This window comes from Parasteatoda tepidariorum, chromosome 3, assembly GCF_043381705.1.
Source record: "Parasteatoda tepidariorum isolate YZ-2023 chromosome 3, CAS_Ptep_4.0, whole genome shotgun sequence".
Classification (NCBI taxonomy): Eukaryota; Metazoa; Arthropoda; class Arachnida; order Araneae; family Theridiidae; genus Parasteatoda; species Parasteatoda tepidariorum.
The window spans coordinates 16385748-16410407 of record NC_092206.1 but is presented as its reverse complement, the minus strand read 5'-3'; the positions used below and the strand labels follow the sequence as shown (position 1 = coordinate 16410407).

At 27.9% G+C, this 24660-nt stretch overlaps 1 protein-coding gene across 1 annotated transcript; it reads right to left on the bottom strand.

Moving 5' to 3' along the window:
* Positions 1 to 4053: 4053 nt before the first annotated feature.
* Positions 4054 to 23607, bottom strand: LOC107456798 (serine/arginine repetitive matrix protein 1). Its single transcript, XM_043048644.2, has 6 exons — positions 23381 to 23607; positions 11741 to 11788; positions 10751 to 10776; positions 8907 to 9227; positions 6400 to 6708; positions 4054 to 5302 (listed from the first exon to the last, which is right to left on the bottom strand). The coding sequence occupies exons 2-6, from the start codon at positions 11772 to 11774 to the stop codon at positions 4646 to 4648; spliced, it is 1347 nt and encodes a 448-aa protein (XP_042904578.1). The 5' UTR covers positions 11775 to 11788; positions 23381 to 23607; the 3' UTR covers positions 4054 to 4645.
* Positions 23608 to 24660: the final 1053 nt, after the last annotated feature.

Below are 24660 nucleotides of genomic sequence, written 5' to 3'. Positions count from 1 at the left end.
CATCTAAATCAAATAAAAAATGTTTTTCTCATAGTATTCCAACAAATTTTAGATATGTAATGCAAATTTGTTTTAATTTTTTTAATAATAAAAAAATTTATAATTTATTAAATATAATAATAAAAAAATTTATTATTAATTTATTTTTTTAATAAATAAAATAATGTGCAAAAAGAAAAAGAAAAAAATCTCTACGAAAATTTAAAAATTTACTGTATGTTCTCTATGTTGATAATTATTTTACCTCTTTTATGCATTTACTAAAACTGTTTACGTTTTTATAATTATCTTTAATTCTCTGAAAATATGCTATAAAATCGAACAACTTGTAAAAGCTCCGTATAGACATGTGTATATATTTTGTATTTCATATTAAAGTTTTAAGTAATTTTTATTCTCTTTCTTTGTTTAACATATTCTCATTAAAAATATTCTACTTATGTTATTTACAATTGTATGTAAATTATAAATTTTTTTATCTAAGATTTAAAATTTTTTTCTTGGTATTTATTTGTATTGATTAAAAAAAAAAACTGAATAAATACATATTTTTTGAATAATTTTCTTTCTTTCTTTTTTTATTTAATTTCGTTTTAAAGGATGCTATTTAAATATAAATATGAGTGTACGATTTTGTTTTTTTGTTTGTTTTTATATACAGGTGGCCCAACTTAATTCCATATTGGATAATAGAATAACTTGCCCATTCAAATAAAATTTAATAGAACCAAATTATTTTATATGAAACTATTGTTGAATTTTCCTGTCTAAATGGTTATTTGTTGTTCCTAGTCCACTTAATTGCATAAAATAGGGGTACTAAAGTGAAAAAAAAAATATTTTTTAGAAATGTTTCACCACCTAGAATGGAATTTTCTTTTTTCTTTTAAAAAGATAAGAACACAATAGCACTTCAATAGGGTCTTCCTGTTGATTTGTTGCTCTAAACAAGTTTTAGGAGTATAGTTTAAGAATAATCAAATCATTCCAGCAGTTATACATTGGAGTTAACAAGGGTTTCTTATTTACCCCTTTTTGAATCACTTCATTCAGACATAATTTAGAATGCAAGATGGTCAAAGTGATTTGTTTTCAGCCAAAACGTGTAGTCCTCTCTTAATGCCCTATTATCTATTTCAAAAACCTGCCCACACATAGTGTGTCTTTCTTTAAAATAGAAGAATCATTGTTTACTCCAAGTGAATAACTCTGAGTTGGTTGCAAGACGAGCATAAAAAGGATAGATTTGAGTTAATTGAAAAAAATTCTTGGAAGCATATTCAAATTTTTATAAATTGACGATTAAACGGATATCAAAATAGTCTTCTATTACAGATTTTTTTGAAGGGAGTGAAGTAATATTATAGTATCTATATTATACTTTTTTATTAGCGTTGATTTGTTTTTATATAATTTTAATTTTTATAATTTTAATTTTTATATTTTATGATATTAACACTGACAGCTTTAATTGTAATTTTTTATTGATAATAAAGTTGAGTTTATTTAATCAAAACATTTTACTATGCCTTAGATACCATTAGAGAGTAAAATTTCGTAAAATTGTAGCATTCAAAATTGAATAATGCACTCTCCTTTTAATCAGATAACCCGCTTAATTGAATAGAGTTAGCTGGAACCAATGGTATTTCATTAAGCAGGGTTGACTGTAATTGTCTAAAACTTTAATGTAGAGAATTCTTATAAATTTTTTTAAAGAAAATATTTAATTATAAAAAAGGAACAAAATAAAACTGAAGAACTAACTGAACTGGTAATCACTGTATATAAACTACTTATATCATAATTTTTTTGAATAAATAATTTTTCTACATGTATATTGAAAAAGTTTTAATAGAAAAAAATTGGTACCTTTTTATTTCAGATTTTTTTTGCTGTACTTTATATGTTTTTTTTTAATTATTAAAATTAGTTTGAAGAAAATGTATAAACTTTTCTAATGCATGATGCATTTTTTTTTTCATTTTTGTTTGGCAAGAGTGAAAGGATTGCACTTTGGCTATTCAAGTACCGTAGGTTATGTACCTCTAGTGTGCAGCAAAGTAATAGTTATAGTTAAGTTATGGATGTAGTTATAGTTAATATATAGTTAAGTTACTTTATTGTTGATTAGAGATGAGATAATTCAAAATTAAATTCTTTTCACAGATTAAATGATTTCTTTTTACTCTTAATTTTTATTGAATCTTTTTATCCATATAACAATGACTAAGAAATGAGTTTATTGTAGTCATATTCGAATAAACAAAATTGGTACCTCTGTATTTTAGAAATTTTTTGTGCCTTTTATATTTTTGCAAAAAAAAAAAAAATTATTGAAATTAGTTTAAAGAACATACAATATCAAAAAGAAAAAGAAAAGCATACACATTGGGGTCGTTAATTAATATTTAAGCGAGAAAAAAGGAAAAATGTTATCAAAATCTGGCAAATCACAGTACAGGATGGCAGATGTAATAAACAACAAGATAGGGTTGGAAACAGAGAGGAATCAAATGAGGATTATTAGAAACACTCGAGTTTCAACCTCTAATTAAACCTTTTTTGATGTTTATTCACCTTACTCTGGCTGTTCAAATATTATGTATGCACCTAACGAAGGAAGAGGGTTTTTGAATTGCCTAATTTTGTTGACCAATGGGTATGAGTGATGTGAGCAACACTTACATAGGACATTAAAATCTTATTTTAAAATTATTCTTAAAAAAAAGAAAGAAGAACTATATCAAAAAATCACATGTTGAAACATTACAAATTTGGAATAAAAGTTGAATTCTGAGAGAGAAAAAAAATTTGAATTTTTTTTTTCTTTCCAATTAGCTTCAAAAGTTAAGAATTTTGATCGCTCAATGAAAACACAAAAGATTCCTGATGAATATTTTATTTTAAATGTTATAAAATGAATTACAGAGCAAATTTTGTTTTTTGAATTAAGTTATTGGCAGAATTCCCTACCTATGGCAACACTTGGCATACTTTCACCATAAGCGTGTGGAGAGTCATAGGAGAAGGAAGTACGTTAGTTTTTCTCTTGATTTTTAAATAAATTAAAAACTTTTAAGCTGGAAAACTATTTGGAACTGAAAACTATAGTGAACATAGTTCTAAAAGAAAGCTTCGTGGAAATTTTAAAAATTATTTCTGACAGTTAAATAAGAAAAATATTAAGAAAGGGGAAAATATTGTAGTACATTCCTATATATAACTGGGGAGAGAGACGGAGGAAGGTTCAAGACAAGGAACCCGCCTTCTCCCCAGATGGCATATTCCAGCGTTGCGATCGCATCTATCTTTAATTTCAATTTAATTCTACTGTTAGATTACTACAGTTAAAGCGAAAACCGAAAGTTAATACTTTTTTAAATTCATTTAGTATAAGGATTCTCAAAATATAGATTGAGGACTTTCTTTACGGAACACCCTGTGTATACTCTATTCTGAAATGCGGCACTGATTGCAACATACTGTAAAAGGGTATTAACAAAAGGGTGTAATTATTTAAATAATTGTAAGAAGGTAAGGGATATTTTTACTAACCTGACAACTTTTAATTTTTAGTGAAAAAAAAGTTAAAGGATAATTGAAGTACAATTGTAAGTAAAAATAGTAGTTTTATTAATTTTCCACAGCATTAACACACTATTGTTTGAATAACTTGAATTTATATTTATAACTACTTTGTTTGTACTCGTGATCAAAATCATTTTAAATGAATTTAAAAATTCAATTTTTAAAAGGAAATTTATAAATTCTTTTACCTACTTATAATAAAATCGACATTTCACAGACAATCCATAATGGTTGGCAGCTCTGGTTTTAGTATTTTATAAAGGGGCAATAGTTATTATTTTTTTTGCATTTTTAAACTATGCGATGTGTTTCAGTTTTTATAAACTTTTTCTTAATTCAGTATACTATATTTTAGTCCGAAAGTTGTATATTTTAAGTAGTATATAGTTTAAAATTTTACTGGAAACATATTTAAAATTGTTGGAACTTTACAAACTGGGAAAGAAAAGAAGAGTCGTAATAAACAATATAAAATACATAACATTTATTAATTAAACATACTTTATACAAATGTGCTTTATGAATGAAGAGTTGACTTATCTGACTGATTTGTATGAAAGCGTACTATTGATATAAGCTTCTGCCATGCATAATTCCTTCTAGTAAAGCTTCCTCTTTTTTTAAACAAAATAAATGAAATTTTAAAAATTTATTTTATACAATCAAGAATTCAGATTCTCTTTACTGATTTTACTGTAAAATTATGTATGTAGAAAGGGAAAAAATGTTCGAGTTAAATAAAATTTTTTACCGAAATAAATTGACTAATTATTGCAATGATGCATAAATTATTTTCATTAAATATGAGTTATCTTGAGCAGATGAGTTTTTTAAAAAAACAGAGTCCTTTAAAACAAACCCCGTATATCTTTTGCCTCTGGCAAAATATGGAATAATTTATACAAGACTAGCCTAAAGCTAATCATAAGTAACAAGCATTGGATTTACAATCCTGATGTAAATCCAATAAAGTACACAAAGACAATGGCTTGACATGTGTCAAAATGTGACTAATCACAGCAGTAAAATTTAAAAATTTCTAAAACTTGGATGTTTAATAATCTTCATCGTATTCAACACCAGCTGCTTGGTTTGAGGCATAGGGTTGATATCCACTTCCAGATCTGGCAGTTTGCTGTGGCTGTGGTTGCCTGTATTGTTGTTGTCTTGGAGCATAACCTGCAGTTGCCCTCTGTGGTGGTTGTGGTGATGCTGCTTGTCTCCTGCTTTGTGGTGATGGTTCAGGTTGATAATGAGCTTCTTCGCTGCTGGTGTAAGCAGATTGAGGTCGGGATTGAGGGGCAGAAGCTACTCTGTAACCTTGAGGAGGTGGACCTTGAGGTTGGGCGGGACTACCTCGATAAGTTTGCGATGCAGATTGTGGTGGAGGTTGAGGCCTATATTCACGAGGTTCCTCTACTGGGTAAGATTCTAATGGCCTAGATGGTCGTGGTTGTGGTCTGGGTTGAGGTGCAGGTTGAGGAGCTCTGTATGATGGTGGAGGTGGTGCAGGGGCAGATGGTCTGGGTTGTGGTCTTGGCTGAGGTCTTGGGGCAGGTGCTGGTTGATATTGAGGAGGAGGTGGTTGGGCTGCAGGTCGTCTAGGTTCTTGAGGTTGTGGAGCAACTAAGGGATCACCTACTACATATCCATCAGGGTAATATCTTTGAGAGTAACGAGCAGTGTTGTTTGGTCCTTCGTAGTCAATAGGCTAAAAAAGAAACATTTTTTAAGTTTAGTTTATGTTTCTTGAAATTTAATTTAGTACCAATATTTGTACTAATAATTTATGTTTTCTAAATTTTTCTCTTATAATACGCTCTCTCTCTATTTTTCTCTTATAAATGGGCTACAGGTGGCGTAGAGCAGAACTCTCTATCTATGGTAACACTTCGCATGCTTTCTTCATTAGCGTGTGGAGAGTCATAAAACAAGGAAGTACGTTAGTTTCTGTCTTGGTTTTCACATAGATTAAAATCTTTTAAGATGGGAAACTATATGGAACTGAAAACTACAGTAAACGTAGTTCTAAGAGAAAGCGCCATGGAAATTTTAAAAAATATTTATATTAATTAAAAACACAAAATATTAAGCAAAGGAAAAATATCTTAGTACATTCCTATACAACTGACATGGGGAGGAAGGGGAAGGGAGAAGGGCCAAAGGTATGGAACCGGTCTTCTCTCCAGATGGCGTATTCGAGCGTTGCAATCGTCTCTCTCTCTCTCTCTCTCTCTCTCTCTCTCTCTCTCTCTCTCTCTCTCTCTCTCTCTCTCTCTCTCTCTCTCTCTCTCTCTCTCTCTCTCTCTCTCTCTCTCTCTCTCTCTCTCTCTCTCTCTCTCTCTCTCTCTCTCTCTCTCTCTCTCTCTCTCTCTCTCTCTCTCTCTCTCTCTCTCTCTCTCTCTCTCTCTCTCTCTCTCTCTCTCTCTCTCTCTCTCTCTCTCTCTCTCTCTCTCTCTCTCTCTCTCTCTCTCTCTCTCTCTCTCTCTCTCTCTCTCTCTCTCTCTCTCTCTCTCTCTCTCTCTCTCTCTCTCTCTCTCTCTCTCTCTCTCTCTCTCTCTCTCTCTCTCTCTCTCTCTCTCTCTCTCTCTCNATATATATATATATATATTTCTGTCTTTCTTTCTTTCTTCATATTTAATTTGAATATTTTTTTAACGGTTGATTTTTATGTATTTGACTTAATAACATAAAAAAATATATATTTAACTCGCAGCAAAATTACAGTAATATCTTTAAACTATTGAATTATTTTTAATCTTGCTTATCTTTCTTTATACTTTCTTTTGCTGCTTTTTTTATACTTACTTTGTATAAATATTCATTCACAAAGTGGAACTTTTGCGATTGGGCACAAATATCTTGAGAATCTGGCACACAGTTAAGATGAACTTGATGGAAGACGGTGTTTTCAGGACACATCCAAGAATGTTTAGCTCCACCAACACAGTAATGGAAGACCTGGCAGTTGACACTGTCATCAGCGTAGTAACCGTCTTGCTTTCCACCACAGGTGAATTGTGAGTCTTCTAGGAGAAGAGTCAAAGGATCTGGCCCTGCTTCCTCTTCATCATCCTCAGCATGTCCATTTAATGACTGTTGAGGAGCTGAACCATACTGCAAAACAAAGGATGTCATGAGTACAGAAACAGTTTGTGACAAATCTATATCTGCCAAATGTTTGATAAAATGAGCTTTTAATAGAATCTGGTGGAATAAAATATCGCTTAGACAGAATATTATGCATCAGGCAAGCTCAACTCTCAACTGAAATTTTTGTCGTCAGCCAGAGAAAGTTCTATATGCCTCTTGAAATATTTAAAAAGCATCACTTCCGCCAACAATCAAACCAATTCAACGTTTTGATTATCTTTCATTTTTAAACCAGGCAAGAATTTTAGAATAGTTGAAGGCGTTGGAGTAATTTTTGCTATTAAATTTCTATTTATTGTTTTGAGTAGTTAAGATATTTCCTTTGTTGGATTTCGCAAAAATTTTAAGATTATCTATGGATTAATACACAACGTGAGCGGAGGGAGTTTTTTTTAACTGTTTCGGTTTATATTTGAAGCAAGTTAAGAGATTCAATTAGTTCTTTTATGTAACAAGATCTGCTTTGTGTATGCATACGAAAGGTAAAAACATATTTCCACTCTTTAGAACCGGTTTTTCTTGATATTCAGAACAAAAAAGAGGCCTTTATGAGGACGTTTTACTCTTTGGTTTTATGATTGGTTAACAGTTAATTCAGCTACATCACAAAAGGAAAATTTGACTAATTGTTTATTGGATACTTGAAAGCAAAGTCATGCGTGGGTCAGCCAATCAGGTTCGACAAACACGCGTGACGTCGCTTTCCGGCATCAAATTAAATCCTCCAAAAATTGATTCAGCGCTATAATAAACCCAAAATTTAAGCGTCATGCATAACCACGTGATTCGGCGTTAACATCTGATTAGTTGCAAGAACCGAATTATAAATGTTATGTTACGGCTGTTGTCAGATGGAAAATGGGAAATAAAGACAGGATAGTATCTTTCAAATTTTTCAAGCAATTCGTATTTTTGAAATTAAGTTTTTTGGTGTTTATTACACAACCAAATGAAATGTTAAGTTCGAAAAAATTCTATAGAATTTCAATGATGGCGAAAACTTTTTATTATTATCATTAATTAATCTGTTGTTAAAATGGAGGAAAGCTTAAGATTATTTGAACTAACATGAAGAAATTTTGTATTATTGTTGTCACGCGAAATCTAACAGAAGTTTGTTCACTTAGTTGAATTCTAGAATTAAAGAGATCAAGAATAAAATAGCAAGTGATTTTTTTACAATTGTTTTTGTAATCTTTGATTATATTATTATAATCTTTTTACTTTTCCCGTAATTTATCGTTGTTTTAAGAAATGATTCGGTTTAAAAAGTTACTTTCTTTCAGTATTTTTTTTTTTTTAAAAAAAGAAGAAATGGAAATTATCTTTTTATTTTAATTGATATGCTAGAGAAGACAATCTCTGAGTTTATTGGTGTGGAACCTATTAAACAATTGTAACAAGACGTTTATTTATAATGATTTTTCTTAAACGACAAAATAAATAATTAATTTTCGTACCAAGAGGCTCATTCAATAAAATAAGTCATTTTAAACCCTCTTTTGCCATTAATCTTGTCAATAATATATTAATTTAATGTATTTCAATGTTCATTATTAAATTGATGTAAATGCCCAGTCTTCCAGTTTCAAAGCTTCCTAAGTTTTATTTTTCTTTAAATGAAATTCGATGGATTTCGGTTCGACTTGGAAATCAATTAAGGAAATTTTTTTTTTTATTTTTTTTGGTTTTATTTTAAATGTAAATAATTTCTTTGTTGTTCTGTTCCTTAATATTCAGCCGCTGTTACAGACTGACAATAACATTTTCGTTTTTTTTTTTTTTTAGCAGAAATGGAAAAATATAAGTTACAGTAGTATTTTATTTTTATTTTAAAACAAAAAAGAGAAAAATAAGGAGAATATTCTGTATGAAAAAACTTTGAACTAAAACCAGAAACTCATGGGAGAAAAGTTAATGAACATATTTTCTAGAATTGTTTTTTTTCTTCCTGTTATAAATTTTTGAAAACCATCACTTTAATTTTGTGCATCCTGCCTTAATTTTATCTCGGTAAAGTTTGTGGTTGTTTATAAAGTCTTTTTATTTATTTAATTTTTTAATAAATTTTTTAAATTATTTTTTTCAAATTTTGTTTAATGTATTTTTATTTATAAGAAGGTTTAATTGAAAACAAGGAGTTAATTTAGTAAAATTTTTACTTTGTTTGCTCGGTTGCTTGCTGCAGATGAGGAACCTCTTCTTCTAGACGCTGCTGATGATGATTGTGCTCGTGGTGCTGCTTGTTGTCTAGGGGCTGGTTCGTATTCAGGAGGTGGTGGTGGAGCAGGAGCTGCAACTGCTTGTTGTACTGGAGCTCTTGGTTGCGCTGCTGCATATTGAGGTTGTGATTGTCTTCTTGTTGCTGGATAAACTTCAGCTGCTTCATGTTCTGCTACATAAACGGGAGCTGCACTTAATGACGGCCTATATGACCTATCGCTTCGTGGGCCTGGAAATGTGTAAGAAGCTTGCCGTTTGACCTAAAATTAAAAATCATTGTAATGATAAGCGATTTTGCTGTGAAAATCATTTCCAATCCATGAAAACTTACCAATTTTAACTGAAAAAAGCTACAAAATGTTATCTTAATCTACTCCTTCATGGATGGCGTTTTCAATACAAATGTTAAATTTTTATTTTTATTTTCGAACTTTTTACGACTTCCGGTCAGAAAGTTTAAAGCTGCTTATTACAGATTATTGCGTGAGGGATATTTTCAAACAGATAATTTTGTTTCCAATAAAAGAAATGAATTATATCATTTCTGAGCTTAAATTTACCGAGTTTTATATGATGCTCATGTTCTTAAGCAACTTTGTTGAGTTTGAAGTGAAAATTTGCTTTAGTTATTTATAGTTATATTGTTAAATGAAGTAACATGGTTGTTAAATTTGGAAAGAACTATTTTTTTTTGGCAGTCCTGTTTTGGCTTCTTCTGACTAATTACTATTTGTTCTTGTTGCCAAGTAGTACACCGTGCATACGTTAGTGTTGTCATTTAGTTAGAGTAGCGAGACTAAGTTTATTTTCCAAATTATCTTTTAGATGAGAGGATGCACTCTACACAATGAACACGTTGAGCCAAAGGGGCTCAAAATACATAGGATAAAGTAAACCGGAAATAAGGACGGTAAAAAGCTTGCAGCGCTCTCTAGTGTAGAAAACACCATCTATTCTGAACTAATAATTTTTCTTATTCTCAATAATGAATCTATGGCGTAGTTTTGAAATTGATATTAATATTGAAGGGAAGAAAAATGAATTTATGATTTTTGAAGTTAATGTTATAAGAGGTTGAAAAAGTTTTAGGTTTTCCTTTAACATAGCTCAGGGTAATAAATTTAAATTTTTTAAACATATAATTGCTAAATAATTTACAAAAAATTATTCGTAAAGAATTTTTTTTTTTAGAAATTCGGACAATTCTTTTCCTGTATGCATCAGTGAATATTAGTTAAGGTAACTCCACTTACGCAGGAAAGCACTGCTGTTTTAGGGGAAAGTTTAACCATAGAAGCTTCTATTCAGGGAAACTTTTCCCTCCAATTCCTTTTCATTGCATAGTTTTGGAAAGGATCGGTATCTAATTTTCAGTTGAAACGAGAGTTTCACCCACGGTTGCTAAGCAATGGACTTATCTCTGATGGAATTTCCCTCAACACCCGAAGAGCGTTTTAATTCTGATTCTGAAGAATGGGAAATGTGATTTAATGATAAGGAAATAATTCCAAGATTGCAAAATGAATTTTGATGAGTGGAACTAAAACTTACTAATTATGCAATAATATTAATCATAAAGTATATTAATAATCAGTAAAGTAACTAAAATATTTTAATAATGTTTGTGAAAATCAAACCGGACATTAATATAATTAAGGAAGTTGATGAAAATGTTTCCGAGATCTGTTGTATTGTATAAATGAAATATACTTAAAATTCTACACAGCATTAAAAACTATTAATTTGGCATAAATAAATAAATTCTATTATTCTAAGTACTTACTCGTTCTTCTGCTAAGGCAGCTACCCCTATAAATGAAGGAAAAAAAATCTTATAAAATTATAATTCTTGGAATGATAATGAAAATTATTTAAGCTAAAAAAATATTTTTATTTAATTTTTATTATATAATTTTATTATATTGTATGTTTATTGTATTTTTATAAATAGTACGACGTATTACGTAATTATTTATTGTACTATATAATAAAGAATAACGTAAATGACTTTTTATTTTTATTAAAAGTAAATTTTCGATAAAGACATAATTTTGTAATATGCTTTTGTTATGACGTTGTTTGTGTCAGTATTTACTTGAAAATTTTTTTTAATGGGAGATTTTTTCTCCAAATAATTTTTGAGAATGAAAAAAAAATTTTAATTGTATTTTTATAAATCGTAAATTTTTGGCCTAATTATTAATTATGTAAATGAATTATAATTTTGATAAAAAGTTAATGTTTGGTTAAAACATTTTATTTTAATATAATTTTTGTTACAATTATATATATTAGTTGTATTATTTCTTAAATTTAAAATAAAAAGTTCATATTTATTTAATTTTATTTTTTAAAATTTGTTTTGTATGATATTTAGTCTTCAAATAGTTTTAACAATACAAGAAATAATAAAAAAAAAATTATGTTAATAATTTATCTTCATTATTATTGAAATTCAACCTTTATTTAAACTATGTTTAATGTGTTTCTTTGCTACATTTGCAATAATCCTCCTTAAATTTAAAATGGAAAATTCGTATTTATGTAAACGTATTATGTAAGAATGAAATTTAGAATTTTTTTTTTAAAATTCTTTTTTTTTTTTGAATAAGCGAAATTTTCTTAATAAACTTATTATCTGAGTAAGAATTGATAATTCTTGCTCATAGAACTTTACCTTGCAATAATTAACTGATAATAGTTAAACATTAATTAATGAATAATAATTATGACACATATGCATCTGCGAAACATAATTATCAAATTATCTTACCTAAAAAGAGGAAGCAGGAAATAAGAAACTTCATTCTTTAGTGGAATACTAAAAATAAAGAAAGAAGAATTAATTTTAAAATACTTAAAAATAATTTTATTTTTTCTCAATAAAATATGCAAACTTTAAACAAAAGCCTTTACACACTAACCAATACTATTCATAATAGATAAATCATATGACGAATTCATAAATTTTCTAAAAATTTTGATCCATTTTTAACGACAACAGTTAATAATGTACAAAGTTTTCACACTTTAAACCTTTACCTACTTTCCAAAACTGTTTACAGGTTTACTTCATACGCATGGAAATAAGGTATGGTCAGAACTACCAAAATAAGGTACAATTCACCGTGTTTCTAACTCTATGGGAATACCAAATAGCTCGGTACTTTCCCTGAAGTGCTTTGGCAATGATTTGGGCAAAATTAACTATAAAATATAGTTTTATAATGGATAAAATATGGTAAAGCTTGGTAAATTTATCATGAAGAGCATGGCATAAAAACCATTGATCAGGTTAAATATACTTTTCAATTTTGTATTTTTACTAATGGTGCGGTTATTATATGATAAACTGTAACAATATGAAATAAGTAATAATTATTATTATAACTAAACTAAACTTAGTGGCGCGACAGCTCATAGAGGGCCAAGGACTACTGTGTCCATCTCAGTTTTCTTGACCTTGGGCTCTGTGACCTTGGGCTCTGGGATGCAGGAGCAGATGTTCCGGTCAGGTGGTCAGCCGAAATCAAAACCCCCAGTGTTTAGTTCCCAAGCATGCTTGGTACTCATTTATCGACCCACTGAAGGGATGAAAGGCTGAGTCAACCTTGCCCAGCCCGAGGATCGAACCAGGGACCTGTGGCACGACAGCGCGAAGCGCTACCGCTCAGCCACCGGGTGTCAATTATTATTATAACTGTAATTATAACTATTATTATAATATAATTATAACTGTAATTATAACTATTATTATAATATTATTATAATTATAATCGTAACTGTTAAATAAATACGAAAAAAATTACCAAATAAATGGTTTAAATACCATGTATTTAGATTTTATTAAGCAGATTTATATATATATTTTTTTATAAACAGAAATGTTATTATTATACAGTACAGTAATTTTACCAGAATTTTTTTTTTCGTGCAAGAGAACGATGCATCCTTTTCCGAATAATGCAAAATATTATGCAAAAAGCAATTAGTGACTAAATTTGAATTAAAAAAAAAAAACCGTGGAAGCTTAGTTGCCATCACGAACAATTTACAAAAGAAGAAAGAAAATTTAAATCAGTTTAAACTTAAAAAGAAAGAAAAAAACAAAAACAGAAGTATTTCTTTTAAAGATCCCATGTTCCGCTTACACGGAAATTTTTCTGCATACCAATGAATTGTTTGAATACCGTATATATTAGTTTTAATAACCCGAATTACGATTTTTTTTTTTTTTTTTTTACCGGAAATGTCACTACCGTCAAATTGCTGTTTAGGTTAATGTGTAATTTCGTTCTCCCATCACATTTACGCGTTATCATCGCCAATTCCAACTGCAATCGCCAAGTTTCCAATCCGTGGTATGGTTTGCTTATGCGCCTACAGTACAGTAATTTTATCAGAATTTTTTCTCCATGTATAATGTCTTTAAAATTAACAATGCTGCGTTTCAAAACTACGTTTATTTTTTTAAATTTTTTATTTTACTTAAATTTAGCAAAATTCATTAAATCAAAGCAGCAACTGTTTTGATTTAATGAATATTTCTACTTTAGTTTGTTTATAAACGTCATTACGTTGTGTATATCAGTCACCGAAAGATGCATTATTCATTTTTGATTCATTCCAACTTCTTTTAAGGTTGGTTATAGAAATCTTTACACACTCCAATAGTTCTAACTAGTATTCACTATTCTTTGCTTTTGACAGATCTTATTATAGATAACTTTCAGGAAAAATAGTAATTGATGCATTCATAATCATCTTTTATTATGGTCTTGTTGATTTGTTTACATTACTGTCATTTTGTCATCTGTTACTTTTACTTCTGCTCCTGCTTTTTTTTTTCACCCTTTAAGCGATATCTTTACGATAACGATAAATGGAATAATTTTGTTGGTAGTGTCGTCTACGCGACAATTTAACCCGGTTAAATCATTTTGAATGATTTAAAAAAAAAAAAAATACTGCATTTATTTGAAATGCTTTCAACTAGGAACGTCAAACTTCATTCATCAAGTAGATCATATTAATGTCTAGACTACATATTATGATAATATATCTAATAATTATTTCTGGAGTCAAATTGAAAAATAAATAAATAAAAATAACGGTAATTTCTAAATAAATAAAACAATGTATAATGGCAGTAATGTAATATATGCATTTTTTAAAAAATATTTTTAAAGTCATTTAAGTCTAATGTTGCATGTATTCCTTCAATTTGTACGGAGAAAAAAAATCTAGTAAAATTACCATACATGGCATTGTCATTTTTTAAAAAAAATATATATAATTCTGATAAATAAAACTAAAATATACGATATTTACTATACGGTATTTAATTACCGTAATTAATATATGGTATTTAATGTTTATAGTTCTTATATCACACATTTAGAAAAAAATATGGAAAAGCAAATTTTACCGAATAAAGGAATTTTTATATCATGCACTAAGGTATCATGATGAAATTACTAAATTTTATCATATATTATCAAATTGTATTTTATTGTTAATTTTTCCAAAATTATTACAAAAGCTCTTTGGTAAAAATTTATGAGCTTTTTGGTGTTCCCATAGAGCCAGAAGCACGGTATATTTTACTATATTCTGGAAGTTTTAATCATACTTTTTTTTCTTCTTAGTGCCGGGAGTGAAGGTTAGAAAATAACAGAGAAAAATGCAAAACTCATAAAACGAATCTAATAAAGATAATTTCGAACTTAAAGAGAAAATTTAAAAGGAAAAAAAAAATCAAGAACTCAAATGATTTTCAGGTAAGAATGTTTCTTGCACCATGCGCAAACGAAAAACAATTAAAGATTACTGACTGATTCATAAAGATAAAAAACAAGCAGACATTTGTACGCTTTATTTCAAAAGGGTCTTTAATTGCACTTTCAAACCACACTTCCGCATGAACCAATTTTTTTTTAATGCAAGCGATTTTACAAAAGTAATTAACTTAGTTTTAATGTAAAATTCAAGTTTTAGAATAAAAGAATAATAACAAAATAGAACATAAAACCAAAGCAATAATTATAGTTCTTTTCTAAGCTAAGTTTTAAATATTTATATCAATTCACTCATTAGTTCACGATTCCGGCTTACATTTGAGTATAATAAATAAAATTGTTTTATTTATTTCAGTGACTCGAACATGATATTTTTATTTTAATTTATAACGACATTGCTTGTTTTTTTATAATGGTATACAATAATTATTAAGAGTGGGTTACATTGAAGTCCATGAACGAGAAAATAAGTAAAAAAATCTTGTTTTATAGACAATCAATATTAAGTGATTAATTTTCTTAATATAATTATAGAAATCTATATTTCATAAATTTTCAATTTAAGTTATTATAAATTGAAATGAACGATTGGAAATAATTTGTTAACACGCAATATTTCATAAAGTATTGAAAGCTTAATTTAAAATTAAGATTTCTGACTTAATAAAATTGAATATACGTTATGATAGCAAAAATACTTTTGGTTATATTTATTTTGTCAGATTATTCTAGTTATATATTTGATTTTACTGTCAATTTTAAAGATACTGACTGAGGTAATAATGAATTAAGTTTGAATTAACTTAAAATAAAACTAATGTTGACATTTGTTGAGGTTTGACCAATGTTTTACCACATTTACGAAAAACCTACCAATTAGAGATAAATTTTTTAAACCAGTATTCCTCAAAAAAATTAAATTGAATTCATTTTCTTAATCTTCTTTTCTTTTAAATTTTTATAATGTTTATAATTCTTTTTTTTTGTTTAACTTATTATATAGACAACTATTTTTTGCATTTCTATTGTTTTTATTACGAGTTACCACATTTACTAGTTCTTTAGAGTAAAATAACTTTAAAATGCGTTTATCTGGGGTCTTTCTGCTCTTGAATTCCTTACATTTTTTNTATTATTAAAAAAGGTGACATGGTTGCTAGATTTTGAATAACTCGCTTTTTTGGCAGTCTTGATTTGGCCTCTTTCCATTTGTTTATTACTGTTTGTTCGCGTTGCAAGCTGTGCACCATCTTACGTTAGTGTTAACACTTTTAGTATTGTAAACAGTATTGTTAGCATTGTAAACATAAGTAATCAAATACATTGTTTGCAGGAATCTCAAAACACAATGATGCCAAATGGCTTTAAAATACAACTGAAACAGTAACCCGGAAATTTAGGCAGTCCCGAGCTTGCAGCGCTCCCTACTGTAGAAAACACCATCCATACCGGGCAGTGGCACTGAACCTTAAAAAAAGATAGATGTAGGGTATACCCTGCAAATGTAAACCAAATATTGGCACTTATATAGACCTAGTATATATTTCCGTCATTTAGCAAAGTGACTATGTTGAAGTCAACAACCACAAATTTCGGTCGTTGACAGTAACACGTGTTTGTATATAAAACGATTGTGTGCAAAGCAAACTCACGATTATACACTTACGTTTCTTTTGTATAAACAACTCTAAAATAGCATATCTTTCGCTTGAAATTGTAAAAACGCCAAAAAACAAGACCTAAACTATGAGATATATTATAAAATATTTTACAATGGAACTAGTAGTCAAAAAAGAAATGAACACATATACTAAAAAAGAAATTAGTTAAGTTTTATTCCATAATTCAATAACTTTGATTCATGATTCCATGATTCAATATTCATGATTCCATGAATCCATGATTCTATAACTTTGTACGAGTTTTATTTGCCGCACCTTTTTTATTTATAATAATAAAACATTAAAATTGAAATAATTTTTTTCCATACGCGTAAAAAATATTCTTAAATATTCATATTATTGTTTTATTTCCAAAGTTTAATTTTTAAGAAAATATTAATATCTTTAAAAGACAAAATAGCAATTCGCACTTATTGTTGAACATACATCTCTATACAAAATCTCTATATTTTTACCGATTTGTTTTATACTTTGGCTTGTTTTTAAGACAATTACTTTTATAAGAGAGCAATCTGCACAATTTATTAAAAAAATTTAAGTTGTGGATTTTATTTATGAAAAATTTAAAAATTCGAAACTATATTTAAATTAACATGGTTAAGAAAGAACACAAAGACAAAGATAATTGTTGGCAAAGTTTGCTACGATAAGTTTTGTTTGTATGTAGCTGATTGGTAATCATTTTATCAAAACATTTTTAGAAGAGAATCATATCATTAAATGTATTTTATGAGAACATTTTACAAAAATTTATGCAATCAAAATTGCTTATTGCGTATCCTTGAAGAATAATGTATTTCGATATTTCATATAAAAACAAATTATTTTTTTTTAATTGAGACAAAATACAAGTAAGTGATGTTCCTTAATCACCATCCTTAATTTATATATTTAGCATTTTAGTTAAAAAAATATAACCAATATTTATCTCAAATTTATATGTAAGCTAGATAAACGCAAAATAAAGTCGAAATTTAACGAATCAGTATTGAGGAAGACGTGGTTAAAAACATCAAAGCTTGTTTGGTTACAAGAGGAAACGTAAAGGAGTTGAAAACCTATTTTTAAAGTCAGCTTCATGTTTCAAACGGCAATGAAACAGGTTTAGACATTCTTATACTTGCCTTTCTCGATACTAATTTAACCTCTTTGGTTGGCCATATATTTTTTATATGCTTAAATATTAGTTTGCTTAACGAAACTTTTGATTAAAATGTTATTAAAATTTTAATTAAAATTTATATGCTTAAACATTAGTTCTAAAATTATACTTTTTTGACTGCAATTTTGATAATGATTCTAAAAATGTATATTAAAGGCGGCTATTACGAGACACTTTGTACATAAATTTATATATCCGTTAATGCTCATTTAGTATTAATTTCACAATGTTTTTTTTACACTAATATGAAATGTCGGGAAGTTTCACTAAGGTTTCCTTGTTTAATAAGAATTGGAAAGCTCTTGTAACTTGAGGACGTAATGCAGGCAGATTTTCTGAACTTACGTAAGATTACAATAAAAAAATAAAACAATTTTATTATATTTTGTATGTATTAAAATATTTGTTCATTAACAAGCAAATTGATTTGCAAAACTCTTTTTTTTTGATGTTGTACAAAATTACGCATGCGTGGAACAATCTTCCCTATTAATCAAACACTTGCTATCATATATAAAACATAAAGACAAAAATATGATTACGTAAAAAATTTTCATACGAAATTGGAATCAATGAGATTATTCTTGTGAGCTTGTCATTGTTTAGAACAGTCAAGAATAAAGAGACAAGTAGTTTAAAACTATTTTACGCAAATTTATGGTTATGAAATATAGCATGAAACACAGGAGTCTTTTTCTGCGTTAAAGATAAAATCTTTCAACCACGGCTCACTTCCAAACAATAATTTTTCCAAGTTGTACTTGTTCGCAGTTATTTAGATCTAAGGGAACAGTTATTCATTATAGAAATTTCTTAAACTTACAAAATCATTATTGAAATTTCTTAAACTTACAAAATCATAATTGAAATTTCTTAAATTTACAAATTCATTATTGAAATTTCTTAAACTTACAAAATCATTATTGAAATTTCTTAAACTTGCAAAATCATTTTGCTAATTTTTTTTCCATTTCCAATGCAGCAGGCGATATAGACATTATCCTAACGCCGTACAGAGATCAAAAGAAGAGAAAAATGCAAATACAGAAAGAGATGAAATATACAAAATACAAAAACAAAAGCAAAACATCAAAGACGAAAATTAAATCAAGAACTTAAATTGAACAAAAGTTCTCTGGCCTACCAGTATCCTTGTCTTTTGCTAATTAATTGTTTTGGATTTCATGTTTTAGTACAAATATAATTCCGATAATCTAACTGATATTTTAAGTAACTACTAGATTCTTTTTTATATTTGTTTTATTGATTATAAACAAAACTTTATATTATATTTGTTTTATTGATTGTTGTTTATGTTTCATAATTAGAACGTCAGAAAAATATAAAAGGGACACCGGTGACCTATCGGCGACAAAGGGCTAAGCTGAAAGAAAAGTCTTAAAGGATATTTTTGTAAGTTTTTCAGAAAAAAAAAATTTGAAATAGTTAAATAGTCAACTTATTACATTCTTCCTTGTCTTTCCTGTCTAACCAGTTAAATACTACTTAAAAAGGCCGTTACAATTATAAGTCTAGTTTCAAAACGATTATAATTTTATATTTATTTTTTAAAACTTGTTTCGATATTGTGAAATAATATGAAAAGAATTTTAATGAAAATGCTATGAATGTTCATCATTAAAATAAGAATTAAAATCAAAGCCAGGTAGCATTTTCAAAGGAAAATGAAACTTCGTCAATCGTTATGGTTGTCCTCAATATATAAAGGGTATAAATGGCAAAAAAAAGTAAAAAAGAGCATTGTTCGTTTTTCTATTCTCCATTATTTACTTTTGAGTTTCGCCAATCTTGTGCTATTTCACATCATGCCTCATAACAAATGCTAAAGTGACGATGAGAACTCGATTCTACGCAGAGCAATTTATTCTAAACTATGTCGTTTGTTGTAAATTCTAAACTAAGATTGCCTCTATATGAAGAAATAGTTTAGGTCTATATAAATATTAAAATTTTATTTTGAAATCACATTATTTATCATAAATTTTGTTGATAATATAATATTGATATATAATAGTTTATTATTTTCATTGATCGTTAATTAATAGATTTATTTAGTAACATTAAAAGTCAAAAGATAATTACGATTTCAAGCATCGGCAAAAGTATCAGAAGAATAAAAGTATACTATCAAAATTAAGTATCAATATTATCAGATTTTATCAAAATTCGATATTATAGAATATTTATCGGAATTTGATAGATAATCGTGTTGATACACTGCTTGATACTTTATAGTATCGTTAATAAATTTCGATTTTTATTTTAGCTTATTACTTTTTTAGTATAGCTTATACTGCATACCCCTTGGGCTTAGGTCAGTGGTTTCTTATCTTATAGTATAGCTTATTCTAAACTCTAAGCTAGAATTTCTTTTATAAAAAAGAAATAGCTTAGGGCCGTGTTTCTCAAACTTATGACTTTTGCGTACCCTTTCTAAATTTATCGTAAAGCTGTGTACCACTTATAAGAAATTGATGTATTTTTTAATATGAAAAATTGCATAAAAGTTAAAAATCACAACTGGCTGTTGACACTACTAATTATTAACTGATAACTCTGCAAAAAATAGCCAATAGAGAAATACGTAATCGTAAATTTTCATGTCTATAGCTTTGTTTTTAAATATAAATTTTTGAAATGTTCGTGTTTTTCAAGATATTTCGCATACGAATGCGTACCTCCTCTAAACTGTTCCAGTACCCCTAGGGGTACGCGTACCACACTTTGGGAAGCACTGGTTTAGGGTTTATATTTTATCCTGTATGAAAAATTAAAATTTTATTTTTCCGATTTGTTCCCTGAATCAAAAATTTAATTTAGCTTTTATTGATTTGAATTTAAAAGTATAATGTTTGAAGATTATCGTCTAAATTTTGAAAGAAAAGCTATTTTAAAGAAGGGACATTAAAAATCGAAAGATATATCGAAACAATAAAAAAAAAAATTATTGATACCATATATAATATCGAAACTAAGTAATGATGCTACTTAAGTATCGGATAGTGCTTGATACTTTATAGATTCGATATATTTTTGTTTTGGCTAATTGTTATTGATAGTAATATACTATTATCGATATTTATGTAATAAATGCTGAAGTGATGATGAGAATGTACTTCGATTCTATTCAAAGAAATATCATTCAATCAGTGCTGTAGTTGTAAAATCTGTACTAAAATTTTCCCTAAAGACATAAATTGAGCTTTATATTTTTGCTTCTATATAAATTGTAAGGTATTTTTAAGAAGTGATACTTAAAGTTGAAAAGGTATAAAAAGGAAATTAATTATACCACTGATACTACTAAGTATTGATACTGCGTGATACTTTATAGATTCGATATTAAATTTCGATTTTTGTTTTAGTTTATTGTTATTGATTTTCATACAACAAATGTTACAGTTTATATGTAGCTGAAAATTGTAATTCGAGTTATAATGATATTCTGAAAATCAAGAGAATTTGTGGAAATTCTTTTTGTTTTTATTCTAGATTTTGTAACTGTAAATGTCTATTGACGAGAAACATGATGTATGTCAAAAGCAGTTTTACCTATTTTTTTAAGTTTTCTTTTTTTTACATCCGTCGTTCAACAGCCAACCCAATTTCGGGTTTACGACTACTAATGTTCAACTCTGTAGCCTTGCAATTTCGAACCAATCCAGAAGACAAGGAAACTACTGGATCAGTATCCCCAGAGGTATTGATTTGTTATGGGAACATGGAGGACTTTGTGACTTGACAGATATAACGTGCATCTGTCACCATTTACTACACTGGGAGTCTTTGGCCGTCTGGGATCGAACCCGCGAACTCTTGGACATGAGCAGAGTGCCTTAATCATATTTTACATGTAAAATCTACTAATTTAAATTAATTAGATTGTTTTTGTTTTTTTCAAAGATTGCGAAAATATGCCCAATAACAATTGATAACTTTTTAAAATAAAATCCATAAACTGCGGACACCTGTTAACTACCGATTAGTTTTCGAGCCAGTCGAGAATTTTTTCAATAATGCTGAATTTTATATACGAAATTGAAAAGAATTTGATTAATAAAGTATCCTTATTGAGAATATAATAATAACATTTGATGAAAGTGACACAATTTATAAACAAATTATTTTCGCACTTACATGAAGTTATATTCCAAATTTTTTTTGAGTAAAGTATTTTTTGCAACAGTACATTTTTCAAGATGTGAGTTACAAACGTGCTATTAACACTTTTTTTTTTTACAGAATTTAAAAAATATAAAGTAACCTCTTTTTTTAAAATGGGTAAATTGCATCCATCTATATTTTAACAACAAGGGAAGCCACTTAAATTTAATCTTTTTTTAAAAATTATTACTTGATTCAGAAATGTGTATTTTTAATAAATTATTACTTAAAAGTAAATATATTTATTACTAAAGTTTTGAAGATATTGCTTTTTAAATTAAAGAATAATACTTGATAAAAATGACACAATTAAAGAAAAAAAAAATGATTTTAAAAGACTACATATTTGAAATCGTCTTCTGATTTCCAAATATATTTTTATTTTTGATTAAAATACCAAAACAACTTTTTATAATTAAAAATTCTCAATTTGTGTAAAAAATATGCTAATAGTTAACAAGTGGTGCACATATTTTTTTTAAAGGGTAAATAGTGAAGATTTTAAGTAATGTTTATGTAATTCCAAGTATTCTTTAATTTAGAACAATTGCTTGTAATAAATTATTGCAACAGAAAAATTTTTCAATTTGAAAGTTCTTTAGATATGAACTATTTTATAGAAAAATGCATGCATTAGCGAAACATATTTTGAAATCCTTTTACGAATTTTGATACTGTTGTAGGAAACTCCACACAGATTTAAACTTTGTTCAATCGTTCTTTAATTAAAAACAAAGACTCCGTAACTAAAACTCCATAAAATGTTGTTTGAGTTTAAAAGTATGAATTTCGTTACAAAAATTTAGTATTTCAAAGAGTGAAAAGAACACTATTATTAGTGGAAACGAAACTATAAATCACGCATATTTCAAAATCGTTTTTAAACTTTCAAGTACTGTTGAAACAAATTCCACGTTGACAGATTATTTAAAACTTTTTTTTAATCTTTATTATGCCTTTTATAGAAAATGCACCTCGACTAAAATACTTTTCCAAATCAAACGGTTTTCAGTCATCAGTTGTTTTACTGAAATATAATATTTCAAGGGGATAAAAAGAACACAATGTTTTGAACAAACGATTCTATAGATTTCGTATCTTTCAAAATTCTATTCCAATTTTTTTTCCAAATATATTTATTAAAATTTATTTTAAAAATGATTCTTTACTTTAAAGACAATGCATATTAGCTAAAATATTTTGAAACTAAAATGTTCGTTATATATGTGTTATTCTACTATAATATATCACAATTATTAAAAAAGATCGTAACAACATTTAGCAAACGATTCTATAAAACAGCACATATTTCAAAATTCTTTTTCAAATCTTTTGAAGTTTTGAAACACAACTGCTAGACAGATAGATTTTTTTTAAAAAGTTTTCCATCTATTATCTATTTTTTTTATTTATTTAGAAACAATGTATTTTTAGTAAAATAAGATTTATCATCAATTGTACTAAAGTATAATTTCGAAATATTTTAATATATAAATTCCAAGTTGTAATCCAATTTTCCATTCAACTGGTATAACACACAGAGCTAGATAGAAAAAATAAAATTAAATCGCTTGTAGCACACTTACCAACAGGTTCCCGATAATAATCCCTCAAACCAAATGTCGCGGGCTGACTAGTTGAGAGTCGCTTTTATATCAACTACGTCACCGATTGTTACTGCTAACCTAATTCGAAGATCGCGCGAGAACTGCTTTTTGAAGTGAAATTTTTAGAGAGTAAAATGGCAACGATTTGCCACTTTCGCAGAGAATTTTGATAGTTCGATACAATCCGTCTGTATTTTTCATGTGAGGTATGCAAAGGGCAGAGCCCCGCCTTTAAGGAATCTGCCTGGTTTGGCGAAGGTGGCCTTTTAGTTTTTTTGGCCTATTTTATGCATAGCCTTTGTTTCGGACACACTGTCACACAGAAAAAGGGTTTCCCTTTCTTTGTCGAATTTCTCAGTTTCAGCGAAGTTGAAATATTCATAAGGACGCCTACTTTTAGTTATATTGATACGCGTTACTTGTTTTTTTATTTTTATTTTTTATGGAGAATGATCTAATATAAATGACAATTGACTTCTGTGTATTTCTCTTATTATTAAGTAAATTTTTTATTGTAACAAACAATTTTGAAATAACTTTACATTTTTATTCTTTAAAGAACACCAATCAAAGAATTAACATTTGTATTAATGTTGCATAGTTATTTATTAAATAAATATATATTTTTTTGAATTGAAAATATAAAGTGAAAATAAAAGAAATGCTAATTCGCGAAATGAAATTTAGTTGAAAATGATTTGGAAATAAAATAGTTTTAGTTATATGCCTGATTATGAGAAATCAGTAAAACTCAAAGCAAACATTTTCATATGATTTTTCAAAAATAGTCGTTATGAAACAAAAATCTCACATACAATATCAGAACTTTCTAAATCGGCCAGAACATTTTAGATTGATTTAAAAGTCCGATACAAAAGGCATGTCCATGCCACTAAAAGCAAAGAAATTAATAAATGTCATTACACTTAACGCACTGCCTCCAAAGTATTAATATTTCACTAATATAATTTAGTACACGAACATTTAAAACATTACTTGATTATGTTTTTAATTATTAGAAATGCGTACTACTTGTGATATAAATAGCATTTTATGATATTGATAGTAACTACCTGGGATATAAATAGCATGCAGAATTTTTAACGCCGTAGATATGATATATGAGACGTAAATACAATTTTTATTAGTAAATAGTAGTTACAAGCTATTAATGTTAACATTTTTGCATACAGATCATTAACTTCTACTTTCATTATCTAGAATATCATTTTGAAACTGTTAAAAGTGTGACAATCCTT

Bases quoted from the DNA above. Each gene is read 5' to 3' on its own strand.
- LOC107456798 (XM_043048644.2), bottom strand. From the start codon at position 11,774: ATGAAGTTTCTTATTTCCTGCTTCCTCTTTTTAG. The intron at 6,709-8,906 runs GTAAAAATTTTA...TTTGTTTTGCAG, and splicing joins CAAGCAACCGAGCAAACAAA to TATGGTTCAGCTCCTCAACA. The intron at 5,303-6,399 runs GTAAGTATAAAA...TTTCTTTTTTAG, and splicing joins TGAATGAATATTTATACAAA to CCTATTGACTACGAAGGACC.